This window comes from Chelonoidis abingdonii, chromosome 4, assembly GCF_003597395.2.
Source record: "Chelonoidis abingdonii isolate Lonesome George chromosome 4, CheloAbing_2.0, whole genome shotgun sequence".
Taxonomy (NCBI): Eukaryota; Metazoa; Chordata; order Testudines; family Testudinidae; genus Chelonoidis; species Chelonoidis abingdonii.
Genome location: NC_133772.1, coordinates 54,594,727 through 54,613,667, shown reverse-complemented (window position 1 = coordinate 54,613,667; position 18,941 = coordinate 54,594,727). Strand labels below are relative to the sequence as shown.

Here is an 18,941-nt window from a genome sequence, read left to right as displayed (position 1 = left end):
ACAGTGGAACTAAATATATCAAAGCTTCTATTGTTAGGACTGCATGTAATGACTTTTTTAAATCCATAAAACATGCAAAGAATTTAAGCAATTCATGCTCATGTTAAACAAAAGCTAGAGTATCATGCTGTTATGATGTATCTTGGTTATCACTCTAAATAGTTGACTTGACTTCAGTTGTCACCTGTGAAAATTTCTTCTTCATTTCATCAAAGAGACTTTGTCTGCAACTCCAAAACATATCCTATAAAAACAAAATTAATAACAAAATCATAATGCTTTAAAAAAGTATAGATGTTTTGTTTGCAGAGAGGAAGTTTATTTTGTACGCAAAGTGGATGTGATAAGAAGCTGATAATCAGTCATATCTTCTTAAAAGTTTATTTAAAAAAATTCAATCTTCCAAATCAACTGTAATTTAAAGGGCAAACTCTGGTAGAGAATTTGGTTCTACATTTAAGGTGTGTAACTTCACAGACTAAAAGAATAAATAGGATTCAGAAAGTGTTGATAAGTGTGATATATTATTTATACAAAGTAAAAAAATATTGAGTGCAAAAATATCAGTTTAAAATAATCCACCTCTGTAAATAAATTCAAATTAATGTAATTCTACTTGTTATTTTGCCTTTTTACAATAAGTATTTATCTCATATAGTGACACTGATAACAACTTTGCTCGACTGGTTCAAGTAACCAGATCAGAATATACGCTTTTAACTCAGTTTATTACTCCATTTATATATTATTAAATTAGTTAATTTAACATAGGTTCATATCAGATTAGAATATTTTCTTCAGCAGTAATTTCAGTTACTATGAACTGGTTCGCAAAAATCCTAACCACAACTTGTGCAAGAAAAGATACTGTATACTACAAGATTCGAAAACATAGCATAAGTAATTGAATAAATAGATAAGTTGTTTTTTTTAAGTCATACTGATAAATGTATATTATAAACCTACATCAGATGATGCTGGTAGTTTAAGCCTTTTTTTGGTGAAATGTTTCAGCTTAACAACGAACTAATTCCTTAAATCCCACAGCTCCCATTGGCTGGGAACAGCAAACCATGGCTACAGGGAGCTGAGGGGCTCCACGCCTGCAGACGCTCCAGGTAAACAAAAGGTCCCGATCTGCCCCCTTTTCTTGATACAATGGAGACATGGAAAACTGCCACTTAGGTCTTACGATCCAGATCATGGTATTAACTACACTACTTAGAGATGGACTGCTGTTGAAATAGACAAACTTTAAAAAAATTCCTCATATTTCCTAAATACAACACATTTCTGTGATTAAAGTCACTCAGGCTTAATACCACACACTTAGTTTCTTAACTGCACTGATTTGGGATATATTATACATATATTTCCTAGCAGCTGAGAGTTTATATTTTTCAAATACTGCAGCATGAATTAAACTGCATGCATTCTATTCTGCATCTGAGAGAAAAGCTATCTTTGATATCCCAGTATCAATTCTAAACATTTAAAAAAAGATAAGACTATACTGTACATGAAGACTCCTAAACTTATTTACCTGTATTTTAAAAATTATAAAGTTACACCTCACCAACACTTAATGGGTTACGTAACACGTTTTGTAAAGTACACCAGGAGAGCTACTCTCCCCAGGATGAGGACTGGAGAACGCCCACTAATTTGTGCATGTTTTCCTGCACAAATTCTGCCTGGATACCCAACACTGAGGTCAACTTTCTAAGAAGGTCTTGATGTGCCCAGAATCCCTCCGGCGCTGGAAAGAAAACGTCTGGTGCCATGGCATCATCCAGTGACAACGAGGATGAAGAGTAGCTGGATGCTCTTGGTTCAGTACTGTACCTGTCCAACTAGGTCAGGCTGTACTTGCTCAGAGGTAGCATCCTCCAGTGGACTATGCAGCATGGATACCCTAGCGGGGATTGCATCTTATCTTAGAGTGGGTTGAAGATTGGGACCTAAAGGAATGGGGAACGTCCCATGGCATCAGTGGCCAATAAGTAGAGGGCCGAGTGCCCCTATATCTACTGTGAGATCAGTACCGATCCTGGTACTGATCAGTAACAGACATATATCCGGATCAAACCATAGACTAGCATCTAGGGGATGAAGGGAAAGTAAATGAAGATCTCAAACTCGACCCAGATGAACCCCCAAAGTCATCCAGAAGCAATGGAAGGGGGTAATTTCTAGCAGAGCCAACCACAGTCCAGCCTCATCTGAGAGCCAATATGTTGACTGCATCAGCTCAAGGTTGGTAGAGAAGCTGATGCACTAAGGGTTGCCCAGAGCAACCTTCTCACTCGGCACCAACCCTGAAAGATTCCACTTCTAAGGTCATTACCAGTTCTGGCACTAGTCTTATTAGGGTAGCCAGGCTCAAGAGCAATACCGAGGACAACGTCGGTCCCGTAACTACTGATGAAGTCATGACTGCTAAGTGTTCCTGTGTGACTGGAGAATCTGGGATTGAGAGGGATAATAGGTCTGACATTGCCCCGTAGGCTTGGGACGTGGTCATCCCTGGTAGCTAAATCACTGGTAATGGATTCATGCATGGTGCCGGAGTTAATGGTACAGATTTGCGATATTGTCTTGGTACTAGGGAATGGGTCAATGGCCCAGCTCTCTCACTGGTACCCAAGGAGCCACAGTGCCTGTCAGCAGAGATTAACATGGAGGACGACAGCGCTCTTCAAGATCTGGAGTGGTTATGGTCCAATTTACGGGTCCTTTTTCTTGGTGGATTCAAGGAAGGGGAATGATCTCCCTGCCTGTTAGAGGCAGGCTTTGAATCCTGAGTTGCTGTGGCTTCAATGGTGGCTGAGGAAATTGTAGCATCTTTGGTGATGATACAGGCCTCATAGCTTGCTCCATCGGTGCTGCTCGAGTCTCAAATCCCTTGCCAACAGTGTCCTTTTCTTACAGAAGGAGCATCTGTCCTTAATATGCACCTCTCACAGGCACAAACGTGTGGGTATCATTATTCACAATTGTCCATTGTATATGTTTGTGGTGCAATGTTTAAATCCTGGTGAAGAAATTCCACCAGGAAACTACAGCTAAATAATCTAACTAACCAATCTAAGATACTACTAACAAACAACTAAACTATTTATAAGAAGTTCTCAAAGACAGAAAAAAGGGGCAAGGTGAAGAAGTGCTGTATTAAGAGTGCTGCAACTGTAGCAGCAAGCAGTGAGAAGGAACTGAGGCAGACAGGGTGCTGCTGCCCTTAGATAGCCAGCGGAGGGGCTATGAGGCAAATGCTGTGAGCGTCACTCCTACAGGTATTGCGAGGCAAATTTCTCCAGCTTTGGTGTGCTGTGTGTGCACACCTGAGTGGAATACATTTTTTCTTTTTCTTTTTAAGCCAAAGTATAAACAGAGTTAAACCAGACACCTTTAATATACTGTATATTTATCTTCTATAAAATACTCCATAATTAAAATAAAATTAAGACAGCAAATATTGAAGCTCTTTAATAGTCACAAAGAAAAAAGAAGCTTTCAGGGCACTGAATTCATGCAACAAAATTGTTGGGAGGTTTTTAGGAACAGGTTGGACAGAGACTAACATGGGATGATGAAGTTTACTTGGCTCCACCTCAGCGCAGGGGGCTGGATTTGATGACCTCCGATTTCTAAAAGTAAATATAAACAAAGAGGGTGTATTTATGCCCACACTGGACAAGTTTGGTAACAGGAAGAAGAGCAGTATGTAGGTGAACAGCAGCATATTTGGAGACCAGATTACAAAGTAATGCAAAAATAGTTTAGAAGGATCGTCTAATAAAGCTACAAAATGAAAGTTTCCAATCCACAGACAGATTTTACTGTATGAAAAAAGGTACTCAAATATAAACTTCAAGAATGCTCTTGTAGAGTAAAACAAACAGGTCTTACAATTTGTTTTATCTAAAATTTCTCTTAATGCTCTAATCCTCAGTACAGCATATATCATTTTGTAAAAAGTATTTCATGTTTACTCTGTAATGCAGCAAAAGTCTTTCCCAATTATTTTTCCAAGTAATTCTGAAGAGAAATTTCAGTGATTCATTGTTCAATACTGCAATTAGAATCTCAAACATCCACCCAAGTGAAGTTAACAGCAATTTTGCATATGTGACTATGCAGAATTGAGCCCCTAGGTCACATTAAATAATTTAATAGTTTTCCAAAAGCCTAATAAGTCTATTTAAAAAAAACAGAAATAAAAAACCTTAACGTAAACATTCTCACATATTTGCAACTCAAAACACTACAGCCACATGCTAGTACATAAGCACCAGAAGTGGGGAAAAGTGAAACTGCTCATCCACAATGAAGGAAATCCATAGCTATTATTTTCAAAGCAGACCAGTAAGAACAGTAGTGATTGCCAAATCATGCAAAAAGGAAGAAGTTACTTAAATTGTTATTCTGTTTTTCTATAAGATATCTTGCAGAATTCTCATTTCTGGTCTGAGCAACTTAGCAGAAAACAGGTGGCAATATCTAAGCCCTTAAGGTTTTATGGCTCTTACAGGCAAGAGTAACAGCAGAGGAGTGAGCCACCAAAACCACTCATCAGAAGTGGCTCACTTAAACATGGCTCTTTTAGTGATCACGCTACACCGCAAATTGTCTTCAAATGAAACAAAGATATGGATAGACTTCAAGAGTTCTAGTCTCCTCCAACTAACATTTCAAAGACCTCTTAAACCAGAGAAAGGCTTTTCCATAGCCACATGCATACTCAGGTGAGAACATAGATAGCAGGCTTATTAAGTAGAACTGTCACTGTACCGGATAAGAATCTCAGATATGAGACCATAGCTCCACCTTATCCTTGTCAAACTTGGTATTAGGTGGATCAGTCACAGGGGAGCTTAAACTTCTGTCACACTTTATGAGCTGTTCATTTCCACCACCAATATGACCTGGCTAAAAAGATGTTTTTGTAAGTTTTGTCAGGACTATATTAATATGAATGTGGGCCTTTTTAACCCAGATTTTGAAAATATCAAGCTCCCCATGAATCTGATGACAAGGGGTTGCAGAGACTTGTGTCTATTTCATGACTAGTTGAAAGATGTCAAATGAACCCAGCTGACATTAATTTTTTTATTTTAACATTCAAGCAAGTTATTTTTGGGTGAGACAAATAAAGGGACCTATTTGCACCATACATGTCCACATCATGCACTATTTTTTTTAGTATTTATCCTTGGAAAGGGTCTCAAAAGAAGAGTTTGAGTGATTCTTCGTCCATGAAAGCCTATTGCTCCTCAAACTGAAGGGCTGCTGCCGCAAAATAGTACCCTTAATCCAAATAAATCATGGCCACAAATAGTTTGTGGTTCTGCAAGAAAAGACTGTTTGCCCAGTCTTTTCTCTTGTTATCACTGCCTTAATCACCATATTGGAGGTGCGAGACAGAAAGGCATCCTCAGAAGGGTATACTTTCTTGACCACGTTAAAGGCAGAGGCAGTTATGTAAAGTGTTTGCCACACCATTGCTAGACAACAGAAAAACAGAGTTCAAGTGCACAGAAATGATATTGAATGAAGATTCCCGACCTAGAGGTCTCTTGATTTTGGCCCTGGTACATTCACAAATGGGTACCATCTGAAAGCCATAGTATCACACTTGGCCTCAAAAGCCAACCAAGCAAAGTGCCAGAGCACAGGTTTTGATCTTGGGGCAAAACACTCCAGCTGTATAAACAGCACCAGCAGGTTTCAAAACAGGGCCTGAAGTAAACAAAGACAATATTGCAGCCTCTGAGATGACTAAGACGGACATGGCAAGATCTGTGAACATATATACTACCACAAAGTCTCCCAAGATCAGTCTCATTGACCTGAATGTAGAGTGGTGAGACTTTGATGTGATTACTTTGTCAGCAGCAGGCTCACCCTCGATGCTTCTTATAAGGAAACAATGCCTCATCAGCTTAGCTGAAGTCAAAAGGGGTGCTGGAAGGATACAACCAAAAATACTTCAGTGATAAAGGTACCCCACTGGCCTAGAGGGAAGTTGGGTCTGTGCCAATGTAGGCAGTACCAGAGTGTCCTAGCATTCAGTGATCAAAGGTGACTCAGCCTTATAATTCAAAGATTTCTCATTTGGCATGAGGCTGCACTAAATGTAAAAGATTTAGTGGCGTCTCTAAGCTTGCCTCAACATGGAAATGGAAATATTTCCCTGATGTAACTGCACTTATGGTGTTGCCTAAGCATAAGATATCACCCTCACACCGCGTGCCCATCTTCCAGCTACAGATGCAGTGAACATGCTCCTCCATTATCATCTTTCTGCCATGCTGACATTGCTCAAAGCTGAGTAGTCTCTCTTCCGCCTGAAGAATCAGGAAACAGACATTTGGGGTGGGGGGCAGAAAGCATGAAAACTATGCAAATCAAGAAACTTGGAAATTAATAGGAAGAGGCCCTGAGACAGATTATGAAGCTACAGTGTGTTGAATCACTGACCCAAAAATACAAATACGTGAAGACTGACCATGGAATCAAAGTTTCTCCAAGGTCCATGGAGGCTGGTTATTCATCAGTGTTTCTGCTCTAGCAGCCACAAAAAAGAAAACAGACCTGACTAGAAAGCATGGAAAGCTACAAATAAAAGATTATCCTGCCCTACCAGCATAGGTTAAGACAAGCTGGAGTAGCTAGCTGCAGTTGTGCTGTTCCTGTACGGAGGTTCACTGATGACAGCAGACAAGAAGGTACTGACTGGAATGTTCAAACAGCAGCAGTTAAGCTTAGGGATAGTGCACAATCACTGCAGAAGATGTGGCTTGTGCTCCCGCTACTACAACCTTTAGAAGGCAAAATACCCTTAAATCCTGGTACCCAGAAGTGAAAATCCTGCAGAGATATTTTTAAGAAAGAACATTTATGAGGAAATACTTTGATATTCTACAGAGTATTACTACAATAGTTCTGGATTATAGACCAGGAAATTTTAAAAATATTTTTTGATAATGCAGTTGCTATTTCATCTTTCATTTTAACTAGATTTAGCTTTGTCACTGTTCTCAAAATAAATAAATAAAACATACACACACACTCCCCAACCACTTCTAGCTATCTATTAATTTAGCTAGTACAGAATCCCCCCAGTTTGTTTTTAACCTATCGTGCTATTTAACAAAGCCTCTGCTTTGAAACACATTTCTAAGTGACACAAAGATAAATAAATGCTAAATGTGCACATGCATACAGCATAAACGTTTTCCCTCCGCCTCAGTAGAGGGCTCCTGTTGACAAGTGGTGACTCAGACAGTGACGCAGAGGTGGTGTTTGGATGTTCAGGATGTGCAATTACAATTAATCAAAGGAACCTCTAACTCAGATGAACTATCGCACATCTACCAGTCCTAAGTTTTTTAACAGGCCAGTCAATTTGAGATCATGGGCAAAATTTTCCAAAGCACTTAAGTCACTTTGAAAAAGTGCTACAAGTTACTTAAGTTTCTAACTCACTTAAGTGTTTTGAAAATTTTTCTGTTAGATAAAAACTAATTTTAATGTAGTTTCTGGTAGACCCCTACCAATTTTTTTTTATTCTTATTTTACCAGAATTTTTCTTACGTTTAAAAATTATTTTTTCTCCTGTTATACAAGACCACTCATTCAAATGAGAGCAGTGAAAGTAGCTATACACTAAATGTAGCTAAAATACACAAGTAAATAAAGAATATTTCTTCTCCAATCTGTTATTATAGTTAATAGTTGAAAAAAGTCCCTCATTGTTACATCTGCAATATTTTAATTTTAAGTCACACATATGTTCAATTAGAAAAATTCTCAGAAGAGCAGCAAGACAAAACAGAAGACTTTTTTTTAGCTCTTTGTTAAAAAAACCACTAAATTAGTAATTCACTTGTTGATAAACATTATGCATTTGATTATGCCTGGAGACATCTGCACCAGGAATTCCAAGCTGGTTTCTTAGAATTTGGGACGTTTTAACAACAGATAAAAAACATGATCAGGATGGCACAAACATTTAACTTCTGATGACACAGTAACCTTAGATTTAGTTTTCTATATACACCTCTACCTCAATATAACGCAGTCCTCAGGAGATAAAAAAATCTCACCACGTTATAGGTGAGACCGCATTATATCAAACTTGCTTTGCCGTTCCCCCCCGTTCCTCATTCCCTGAGCACCTCCTCCAGAGACCCCCATCCCTAATCGCCCCCAGGACTCTATCCCACTTTGTACACATGATTAAATAGTCATTGGGCCTGAGAGACAGACTGAAAATGCACGTATAGCCTGTTGGTTAGGACACTTACATGGGAGGTGGGTCCAGCCTCCTTAGTCCAATCAATCACTCTCATTATTTATCCAAAGTGGAACAGCTTTGGAAAATATGGCGCTGAGCTCTCACACGCTCCTTCTTATCCCCAAACCTTTGGATGTAAACCTGAGACCTGGTCCTCCCACTCCAGCTTCTAGGAAATATGTATGGTTTACCTTTCTCCTTCAAGGGACTGGCTGCCCCCATAATGGGTTGAGCTTCCCCACACATCCTGGAAATACTATAAGCACCAATTCTTCAGAGCAAAAAGGGGAGAAATAAGGTAGGGCTGCTTCCCTGTGAGGCACCTCTGACTGCTTTTAAACAGCAGAAGAGTCAAGCAAGGGAAACTTCAATCCTTCCCCCAAGCCAAATTCCTTTTTCTGCTCCACCCTCTTGGAGTTCAGGGCCCAGGGACTCCAATGGCCTAACCTCGGCTTCTTTAAGGGAGGAGTATTAACCCCCCCACATACACTCCACTGCCTTTTGTCCCCCACATAATAAGTCAAGGTAAGCAGAATTCCTTCTCCTGCCTGGCTCAAGGTCCTTTACATCTTCACAGACCATCAGGAAGTCCCAGGCTACCACAGACGAGGGGGCAAGATTACCGCCTACCATCAGTGGGGAAAATGAGTCAGTGCTGAATAGCCAAGAATGCTGCTGGGAGTGGTGAGATACCAGTACAGCGAGGACACCAGTACAGTGAGGAGATGTGGGGGGAAAGAACTCCACTGTGAGTTAGGAAACAGAGATACAGGAAACAGGTGCGATGATTCAAGACTCCGCAGGGAAAGGGAACAAGAGGTACAGCCAAAGATGATATGTGTCAGAGCTCCCCTGGAATGAGGGAGACAGTGGGTACTTAAGAGTGCTGTCAAATTCATGATACATGGCAGAGAGTAGGAAAAGCCTCAAATGGATGTGAAGCAACTTCTGGGGGGAGTGAAACTGTTAAGGATGGGAAATGGTGCCCCTTAGGCCTGGTCTACACTACGCGTTTAAATCGATTTAAAGAGCGTTAAATCGATTTAACGCTGTACCCGTCCACACTACAACGCCCTTTACATCGATATAAAGGGCTCTTTAAATCGATTTCTGTACTCCACCCCGACGAGAGGAGTAGCGCTAAATTCGATATTAACGTATCGGATTACAGTTAGTGTGGACGGAATATCGATTAGTTGGCCCACGCGGGTATCCCACAGGCACCACTGACCGCCTGGACAGCAATCTGCAACTCGGATGCAAGCGGGCAGGAAAACAAGGAAAAGCCCACGCAGACTTTTTAATATTACATTTCCGTTAGCCCCCAGTGCGTGGAGCTCTGATCAGCACAGCTGGCGAGAAGCAGTCTAAATCGAGAAAGAGCACCAAGCTGGACCCGTACGGGAAAGATACTAGATCTGATCGCTGACTGGGAGGACAATCTGTTGTATCGAAGCCTCCGTTACAGAACACGAAATGCCACCAAGCGTTTGAAAAAAAATCTCCAGGATAAACAGCGCTGCATGACAACCGCGACGGGGAAGCCAAGACTCAAATGGACGCTCAGTGGATGGAGGCGGTGCCCCTGAGGACAATCCACATCCCACATCCACATCAGCTCTGAAAAGTATTTGCATCTTCGTGCTGGAGCTCCCAATGTTGTTAGTTTCAAACAACATGTCTGGCGTGCGTTCAGGGAAAGCTCCTTCAGCTCCCCCAACCACCACCACCACGTGAAAGAAAGGAAGAAATCATTCTGACTTCTTTCAAATGTCACCTATGTGCATACTGAATGCGCTGAGAACCGATCCGCAGCCAGTAAGGAGCAGATTCGCTCCCTCCCCGACTCCCCCTCCACCCTTCCCGGTGGTAAAACGGGCAATATGACTGATACCCGTCGTCGTCATCAGCACCTCCGTGAGTGCTCCTGGCTGGCCTCAGGCTGACTTGGGCCGGGGCGCCTGGAAAAAATGGGAATGACTCCCAGTACTACCCCGTCGACGGACAAACTGGCTTGGCCCAACTTACGAACCACATAAAATGTAACGACTGGTACACTTCATGGCAACTGGGGGCTGAACTTCATCAGCTCCCCTCTCCCTTTCCTGTGTAAGAAAAAGATTCCTATACTGCCTGACTGTCATAGCCCGGGAGGCTGCCTCCCCCTCATTTTATCTCACTAACACTCTGTTCTTATTCCTGCATTCTTATAAACTTCATAACACAAATGGGGGGGACACTGCCATGGTAGCCCAGGAAGGTTGGGGGAGGAGGGAAGCAACGGGTGGGATTGTTGCAGGGGCACCCCCGTGAATACTGACACGAGCAGCTGTGCTCTGATACCACTGGTCCTCTAATACACTTGCCCCTTATTCTAGGCAGGACTGACTATTTTTAGAAACCATAAGGAGGATTGACTCAGTCCCAAGTGAGTCAATCCCAGTTTTGCTTTTGCGTTGCGCCCCCGGGATTTCAGCAGGGCACTCATGATAGCAGCGGACAGTACAGAGGGAGAGAGATAACCGTCATCTCATTGCCAGTTTCTCCGCAGTAGACGGTACAGAACGACCGGTAACCATCTCTGCTATCATTGCAAAAGCAAGTGAATGCTACTGTGTAGCCGCTGCAGTATCGCCTCTCTCTCCGCCGGCATCCAGTAACACATCGGTGCCGGGAAAAAAAAAAAGAAAACGGGCTCCATGGTTGCCGTGCTATTGCATCTGCCAGGGCAATCCAGGGAAAAACGGCGCGAAAGGATTGTCCAGCTGATGTTTTCCGGAGGAAGGAACGACTGATACATTTACCCAGAACCACCTCGACAATAATGATTCAACCCAGAATTGCCTAGGGGTGGGGGAGACGGTGGGAACTATGGGATAGCTACGGAAGAGCTACCCACAATGCAACGCTTCAGAAATCGACGTTAGCCTCGGGACCATGGACGCACAACACGAATTACTGTGCCTAGTGTGGCCGCATGAAATCGAATTTATAATATCAGTTTTATAAAACCGATTTTAGCTAATTCGATGATATCCCGTAGTGTAGACGTGGCCTTACTTTATGATTTCAGGGTGGTCTGCTGAAATGTAACTAAACCTGAGGAAGACTGGGGAAGAAGACACATCTAACCTCTCCTTTAATGGATGCAAACATGGTAACTTATTTATAATAATATCATTAAACTGTATTTTGGTATGATAATTGGAATTGCTTACTGACAATCTATCAAGTTCAAGTTAATAAGTAGTAAAGCAGATGCTCTGCCTAGAAGTGGGATTCCAGAACATAACTAGGGTACCTATTATATATCCCTACTTTTTTTTTTTTTTTTTTTTTTGAAGGGGGAGAAATGTGATGTATTGGTGGGATTTTCTGTACCACTTCTGAATTTTGGATAATTTTATAAAACTATATCATGAAATTACTGTGTCATGGAAAGCCTATACGTATACGAGTCCCCCCATGAGCTAGCCAGATTGTGTCATCTCTCTGTCAGGCCACAGAGAGTGCTGAGCAATCAGACTCAATTATCATATATTCAGAGTAAAACACCTTGGGACAATATGTTTGCTCTGCATGGGAGAAAACACTTTCTCCTCTTGTCTGAAGGTAGGTGGGCTCGGGCGTAATGGAAAATTACCATAAGGCAGAACAAAAGAAGCAGGAGACCTCAGCAGGAATCTACAAAAGTGGCAGGAGAACCATTTTGCACCAGACTAAGATGACTGAGGCTGTTGCAGGAGCAGGGTAGGCAAGGAGGCAGGGACCCTGCCTTTCTGACAGAACAAATATAGATCCCCCCACCAAAGGACTCCTAAAGGAAGGATGAGCTAGTGAGCGACATTATGTTTAGGATGCTCTATTGTTTACTATGATTTGTACTCTCCTGTACATAATTTGTTAAGTAAAGAGCATAAAGGTAATAGTCTGAACAAAATGTGTGTCTTGTCAACTGCTTCATATCTCAGAGGTAGTTAAACTGTAAACCAGAAGTTTCACATCTTTTGGGGTAGAGTTCCAGGAGAGAGGTGTGTTTAAGACCTGGGGAGTCTGAAGGGGCAGTGCTTGCACCCAGAGGGGCTAGGCAAATGCACAGCAGTTTCCAACACTTGGAAAGTGAGTGCCAGACAAGGGATCTGAGCCCTGAGAGTGTGCCTAGGGATGCTGAGATTGAGACAATGGCTTGACCCCATTTAGGCTCCATCATCTTAAAACACCCTTGGGAATCCATAGGACAGAGGTTTGGATTTCCCTCACATCAATCCTAGCAGATGGCCATGAAAGGGCACTTGCTAGGATCCGTGATACTTAATATACACCATGTAAAGAAAATTAATAGTGTAAAATTAATACTGTGGAGAAGCCTAGTTTCAGTGGCAAATAAATAATTATCTAGCTCTTATGTAGCACTTATCCTCAATAGGTCTCAAAACACTTTACAAAGGAGAACAGTATCATTATGTCCATTTTACAGACAGGGAAACAGAGGAAGTGACTTGCCGAAGGCCACCCAACAGGCCAGTGGCAGGTCTAGAGTCTTACTCCAGCCCTCTATTCACTGGGCTACACAACATAATATTGCTCAGATCACTGTAATGGAAAACTCTTCTAGCTGTTATAATGAAGGAGCTAACAGTGTCCAGCAGCAAAACCAGACTAATTTGTTTTGTTTTTAACTGGAGATGAGATCATCCACTTTAACAATGGCGTAGTAAGTTTCACTACTTTTTTGTCACACCTATATATGTTAGCATTCTGGATTAGAACACAACAGAAATGGAGGAGGGAATAAAACTAAGATTTTACAGAAGCAACATTAACTAAATTTTAATATATTTTAATTATTTCCTCTTTAAAAATATTGCAAAAATGCTTATGATATCATGTGCACATTGAACGTGATAAAGCACTGTTCGTTTTAACATGTACATAGTTACAGAAATCCTATTTATCCAGATGGGTAATTTTCTCAAGAACAGATCATACATTAGGGTGACCTCCCCCACCAAGAATGTCATTTGTTTGCTCAAGGGACAATAGAAGTGAACATTTTATTTAAAAAAAAATGAAAAAATTATGTTCGCTATGTAGAAACTAACAATTCAACATTCAGACAAGCCTAACAGAAAGAATCCAGAAAGGAACTCTTCCATGCATTTATTTCCATTTCCCAGTAATTTCAAAGTCCTCTATTCTGGAACCTTTAAAATGACTAAAAGTACAATTATAAAAGAATAAAATCAGCAGCTTTCCTGAAACAAGAGAACAGAAGGATGTTACACCTTCACAATATCTCAATTGCCATCGCCAGCAATTTGTATTACTAGCCCTTGCCCCATCTCCAATTTCAGTCCAGCCACTGAAACAAGAGTATGGCCAGCTCTATGAGCTGAACTAGCAGCCACTTCAAGTGGCCATGAAATCTTCCAACTGTCCCAAAAGAATTGTCACCAACAGGGACACTGAAAGTCCCACACACTCAGTCAGTGCCTCCAATGCCACTACAAGTGAGGAGCTATAATAGCTCATACATGCCCTTTGCAGTGCAGAGAAGCCATCCGTGTACCAATATCTGTTCCACCTTGAAGCACAGGCTCATCTACAAGATGGAAATACTGCATTTAATCCAGATTTGGACTGGGAGGATTCACTTCAGATGGTTGCAAAGCAGCAGAGTCTCTCACACTCCCACCATTGATTTAACGACAGCAAGTATAAAGTACATACACTTTATACTGACAAGTGTACTTTGGACAGTTAAACTTTAAGTTTCCACATACAGTAGTCTCCCTCCTCCCACACCAATTGCAAATTAAATGACACCCTGTATCAGCTACAGAAATTGCTTACGTGGGAAAAAAACATTAGGATGTAATAATGCATTTTAATTGCAATTTAGGAGGTGAAAAATAAGCAACCAATATCATATAACCAAACAACTCCCTGGGCAAATTGCACCATAGATCACAATGTGGCAACTACAGCTCTATAAGAAGTCCCCAAGTTAACGGTATACCACTGAATCCTTGCTAAATGTTATGTGATCAATATCAAAAAGCTATAAGTAGCTTGTTTGCAGCACAGTAACATATGTTTCTACATGCAGCTACACTTGAACATAACCACTGACTCACACAGTGTACAGAGTAAGTAGCTTCCAGTCTCCTGGGATATAGGCTGTATCACTTACCCCTTAACAGCTGGAACAAAAGTGTTTAACTGTCAACCCTTTCAACAACTAAATTTGGTCCTCAAACTATTAATTCACAGAGATAATTTAGAACTTGGAAGAACATAAAAAGCTCAATTAAAAAACACCACAGCTTCTACAAGCACTGCTTTGGGGTGGTTAGAATTCCTTTGCATAGTTTTCAGCTAAAGGAGATCCTGCACCCAAAGACCAATACCAGCACTGCAAACAGCTAGTAGGTAGTAAAACAAGAAGAGGCAGATAAAAGCAAAACCTTAAATCACATTTATTTTAGATAAGTAAATTGTACCTATCAGATGCCCTACACAAAAGTAAAACAGTTTTATAAAATAGTCAACAAATTCAGATAGGATTAACATTAATAAAGCCCTCTGAGCCCACAGGAACTAAATTCTCCCACATACACAAACTCCAAACCCATGTTCCCCACACAAAAGCCTCTGAAAACCAATAACCATTGTATAGTGTGCCTTGGAAGGCAAACCCAGCTTCTGTCAAGCCAGAAGGAAAAAAGGCATTCCAGAAGTGAGGACCCTTAACTGAAAATACATTGCCATTAACCACTTCCCACTTAAAGCAAGTATCATTTATAATTCAAACACCCCAGACCACCTCAACTACCATGGTATCACATGAGGAAAGAGGCAGTCTCCAATTTTGTAGCTGTGACCCATACCATTTAGGGCTTTTACATCCACACCTTCAGCCAACTAGCCAAGGAAAGTGACATTTTAAATGTGATCTTGCCATTTTTATCCCAAGCAAACAGAAACGGTATTAAGTAAAACAACATGGTTCTGTATTGTCTTTCAAGAGACCCTGGTTCAAATCCCACTCTAATTTCCAGAGGCAGGCAGCATGTGCTGCAAAAAAAAAAAAAAAGTGTCACTCAGCCCTCTGGAAGGTGGTAAGAAAACAGTGACACCTCCACCTAATAAGCAGCAGAACTGGAACTCCAAAAAGGCTCACAGCATCTTCTACTTGTGGAAGTACAATAATGCAGGAGTCACACAGCAAAATCAAGGGACCAAGGGAAAGATCTTCTTAGTTTCAACAGGGACCACGGAGAACACAGCTCATCCACACCTCTCTCAAAATAGTGTTCCCTTTATGAGACTATTATTGAATCCAACAGGTGTAGCTCGTGAATGCTGCAGTAAGAGATTTGTTAATCTTCCACACACCCTAATTCAAGCAAAGGGCACACTGTAAAGTTAGAAAAGTATAACAGAAAATGCCAATATTGTGTGTGTTATTTGTAACAGAAGTAGGGATCTTGAAGGGTTAAGACACCCTCTCAATCTGTTTCTCTCTCATCAAAACAACTATTTTGTATGTCTCATATTTGCATTATAAAGAAAAATGAACTCAGTTTACAAAAAAAAAAAATCACAAAACAGTTTACTTCATTACAGAGTAAATTGTCAATGTTTACATCATTCACAGTGGTTTTCCACTGTGTTTACTTACAAAAAGTAGTGAGGTGTAACTTAGAAGAGATTCTGAGAAGAATCACACCCAAATCTGTAATTTACAAGGAGATTATCAAGATACATCATTTACAAATGTCATGAAGTTTTCTTCAAGATATCCAAATCCACGACAACTTTACAGGACATCACATCACTAATTCTTTTAAAACAGTTATCTTCCTCTATCTGTTCCCTTTACTTCTTTCATACCAAAGGGGGGGGGGGGGATTAAACTGAGCAGACAATTAAACATACACATCTGAAGCACACATATTCTAAATACATTTTAAACCCAACAGATGTGTGCATATCTCACACACACATCTAACCCTACTTGTTGGCCTTAAAATGTATATACACACGCGCACACACTTAAAAAAAGGAATAAAAACTAAAAAACTAAAGGAACGGCCATAGCTAGATTCTTCTGTTAATCATCCCTATCTATTCCAGTTACTCACTACAAGTGCCACAGGCTTTTTCTGTCAGTCTCCTTTATCTCCTAATTTTCATCCACCTATACTGGCTATATCCCCTCCTGTCCTGTGCTGGTGGCTTTTGTTTGTTTTTTAAACCAAACATTTTATTTTTAAGTTTTAGAAATATTTGCCTCTGAAATACAGCTTTCCATTACCTTATTTCCTTCAATTATACAGCAGTGCCCCACAGACTCTCATATCTAACATTTCTATAAAATTCAGGATTATTTGTACTATAGTAGTTCTCAGGAATCATGGTCTCAAAATGCCAAGCACTGTACAAACCAGTAATAGGATGACAAGCCTTGCCCCAAAGAGCTTACAATCTAGATATATAACAAGACAGAACAGATGGAGAAAATAAGCAAATCTGGGTGGGAGAACAAAGTAACAATAAGAGTTAGAACAATTTAACTGAAATGTAAAATCATTTTAAAAATTAACTGAGCCTATTAATTTATCTGTCAGATCCTCACAGTTCTCAAAAAAATGGCTGAAAATCTTGTATATTATTAATTGCCTTAACAGATGCTTATCATCACTTTGTCCATCACTTAAAACCTATACTCCCCCCTCTCAATCTTGAGCAGTATTTTTGGATACATGTGATTTACATGAGAAGCATCAGCACAAAAGGATGGGGGGGGTGGGGGGCTCAGTTCTCCTCCACTTTGCTGTTTGTAAGAGACTAGGCATAAGGGGCAGACCTTTTTCCTCCCTTCCCATTGCTGGAGAGAGACAGCAGCCTTTTCCTGCAAACAGGAACAGAATCAGCTACCAAATCAATTCTCTTATTACACCCCCAGCCCACCACAAACATCCTGCCCTTTTCCACCACCCTCAAAGAACCACACAGGGAAGGGTATACCTTTCCCTCCCCAAATACCATACCTGGGTCTAGCCTCTCCAAACCTCATAGACATAGGCCTTCCCTCCTGTCTCCATCCCTTCTTCACTCAGTGCTTGGCTACATTGGCACTTTACAGCGCTGCAACTTTCGCACTCAGGGGTGTGAAAAAACACCCCCCTGAGCGCTGCAAGATGCAGTGCTGTAAAGTGTCAGTGTAATCAGGGCAGCAGCGCTGGGAGCATGGCTCCCAGCGCTGCACGCTACACCCATAAGGGATGTGGTTTACAAGCAGCGCTGGGAGAGCTCTCTCCCAGCGCTGCGGCTCTGACTACACTCACACTTCAAAGCGCTGCCAATGTAGCCATACCCTCAGATGGCTTTCCCCTCCCCAAAACTCTCAGATTGAATCCCTCCTTGGTGCCCTCCCACTAACCCAGCTCCTTCAAACAACACGGACAGGGGCCTGCTCTCCTCCCAGGTATCATATGGACAATTTCTCTTCCTACATCCCAGCTAAGGGTGCCCAGATAACTTCACATAGGCATGAAGCTTCTCCTACCTGCCCATCCAACACCCCAAGCTCCCTGGAACCATCACACAGACATCCTTTAACTGCTCTCTCTTCCTGCAAGAGAGCCCTGGGATGTCACTACTCAGGCTTCACCTCTTCCTCCTTCACACACACCTCAAGCCAAGCAGCTCCCCCTCAGACCTCTCATAGGATAGGCCTTCTCCTCAACCTTAGAAAAACCAGGGCCTCTTCCCCAGGCTCTCGCAGACAGCAACACACACTGGGGCCCTCTTCTTCCCACATAAACCCTCATGCAGCAAAGAAGTGGGGGTTTTACCCAGGGAAGCTTATGCCCAAACAAATCTATTAGTCTTTAAGGTACCACCAGACTCCTCATTGTTTTTGTGGATACAACCGCTACCCCTCTGATACTTGCCACATGCAGTGATACCAACAGGTGCCTTTCACAACCCCCGTCCCCCCCAACACTGCAAAGACCCAACTTCACCCCCACAACGCAGTCCCCCTCATAGGGACCTACACATGCACTCCCGGCTCACTTGGACGGGGATTTCCTTCCTGCCACCACTCACAAAAAGAAGCGCCGCCGCACACCTCCCCGGGCCGACCCCCACCCCGAGCCGGGCCTCCCCGCCGCACCTCCCCGGGCCGAGCCGAGCCCCGGAGCGAGGCCTCCTCGCCGCACCTCCTCCCCCACTTACGCCCCCGCCCGAGGCTTCTTGGCAGGAGCCCCCACGCTCCCCCACACACGCTGAGCGACCCCGCCGCTCGGGCCCCACCTCTCTGGGGACGAGCTGGTTCTCCTCATTGGGCACCATGGCCGGTGGCGCGGCGCTGGGCCCGCAGCAGGCTGGGCCGAGGAGTCGTCAGCAGCGGCCGGAGGAGGCGGAGGGACGCGAGCGGTTCATTCTCTCCCCCCCCCACGCAACACACCCACCCACTGCTCCCCGTGAGGGCAGCGCCGCAGCCCCCACCCCCTCCGCCACCGCCAGCCAATGGGAAAATGGCCGACGACAAGCCTCGCGAGACCCGCCGGCCTCGCGCCCCCCAGCCCCGACACAGTCTCCCCGGGCAGTCGGGCTGCGCAGCGGGCAC

At 42.5% G+C, this 18,941-nt stretch overlaps 1 protein-coding gene across 5 annotated transcripts in view; it reads right to left on the bottom strand.

Annotated features, from left to right (window-relative positions):
* The window catches only part of USP47 (ubiquitin specific peptidase 47), a 107,089-nt gene extending 88,171 nt beyond the window's left edge, over positions 1 to 18,918 (bottom strand). The window contains exons 1-3 of one of the 5 annotated variants that reach the window (XM_032791787.2): positions 18,626 to 18,714; positions 15,984 to 16,037; positions 185 to 244 (exon numbers count right to left, since the gene is read on the bottom strand). In XM_032791787.2, the coding sequence (XP_032647678.1) occupies positions 185 to 241 (57 nt within the window). In that variant the 5' untranslated portion in view covers positions 242 to 244; positions 15,984 to 16,037; positions 18,626 to 18,714. Of the gene's footprint in view, positions 1 to 184; positions 245 to 15,983; positions 16,038 to 18,625 lie in introns of all 5 variants that reach the window. The other 4 variants (XM_032791785.2, XM_032791786.2, XM_075065180.1 and 1 more) reach the window with 4 other exon arrangements.
* Between the last annotated feature and the right edge of the window lie 23 nt (positions 18,919 to 18,941).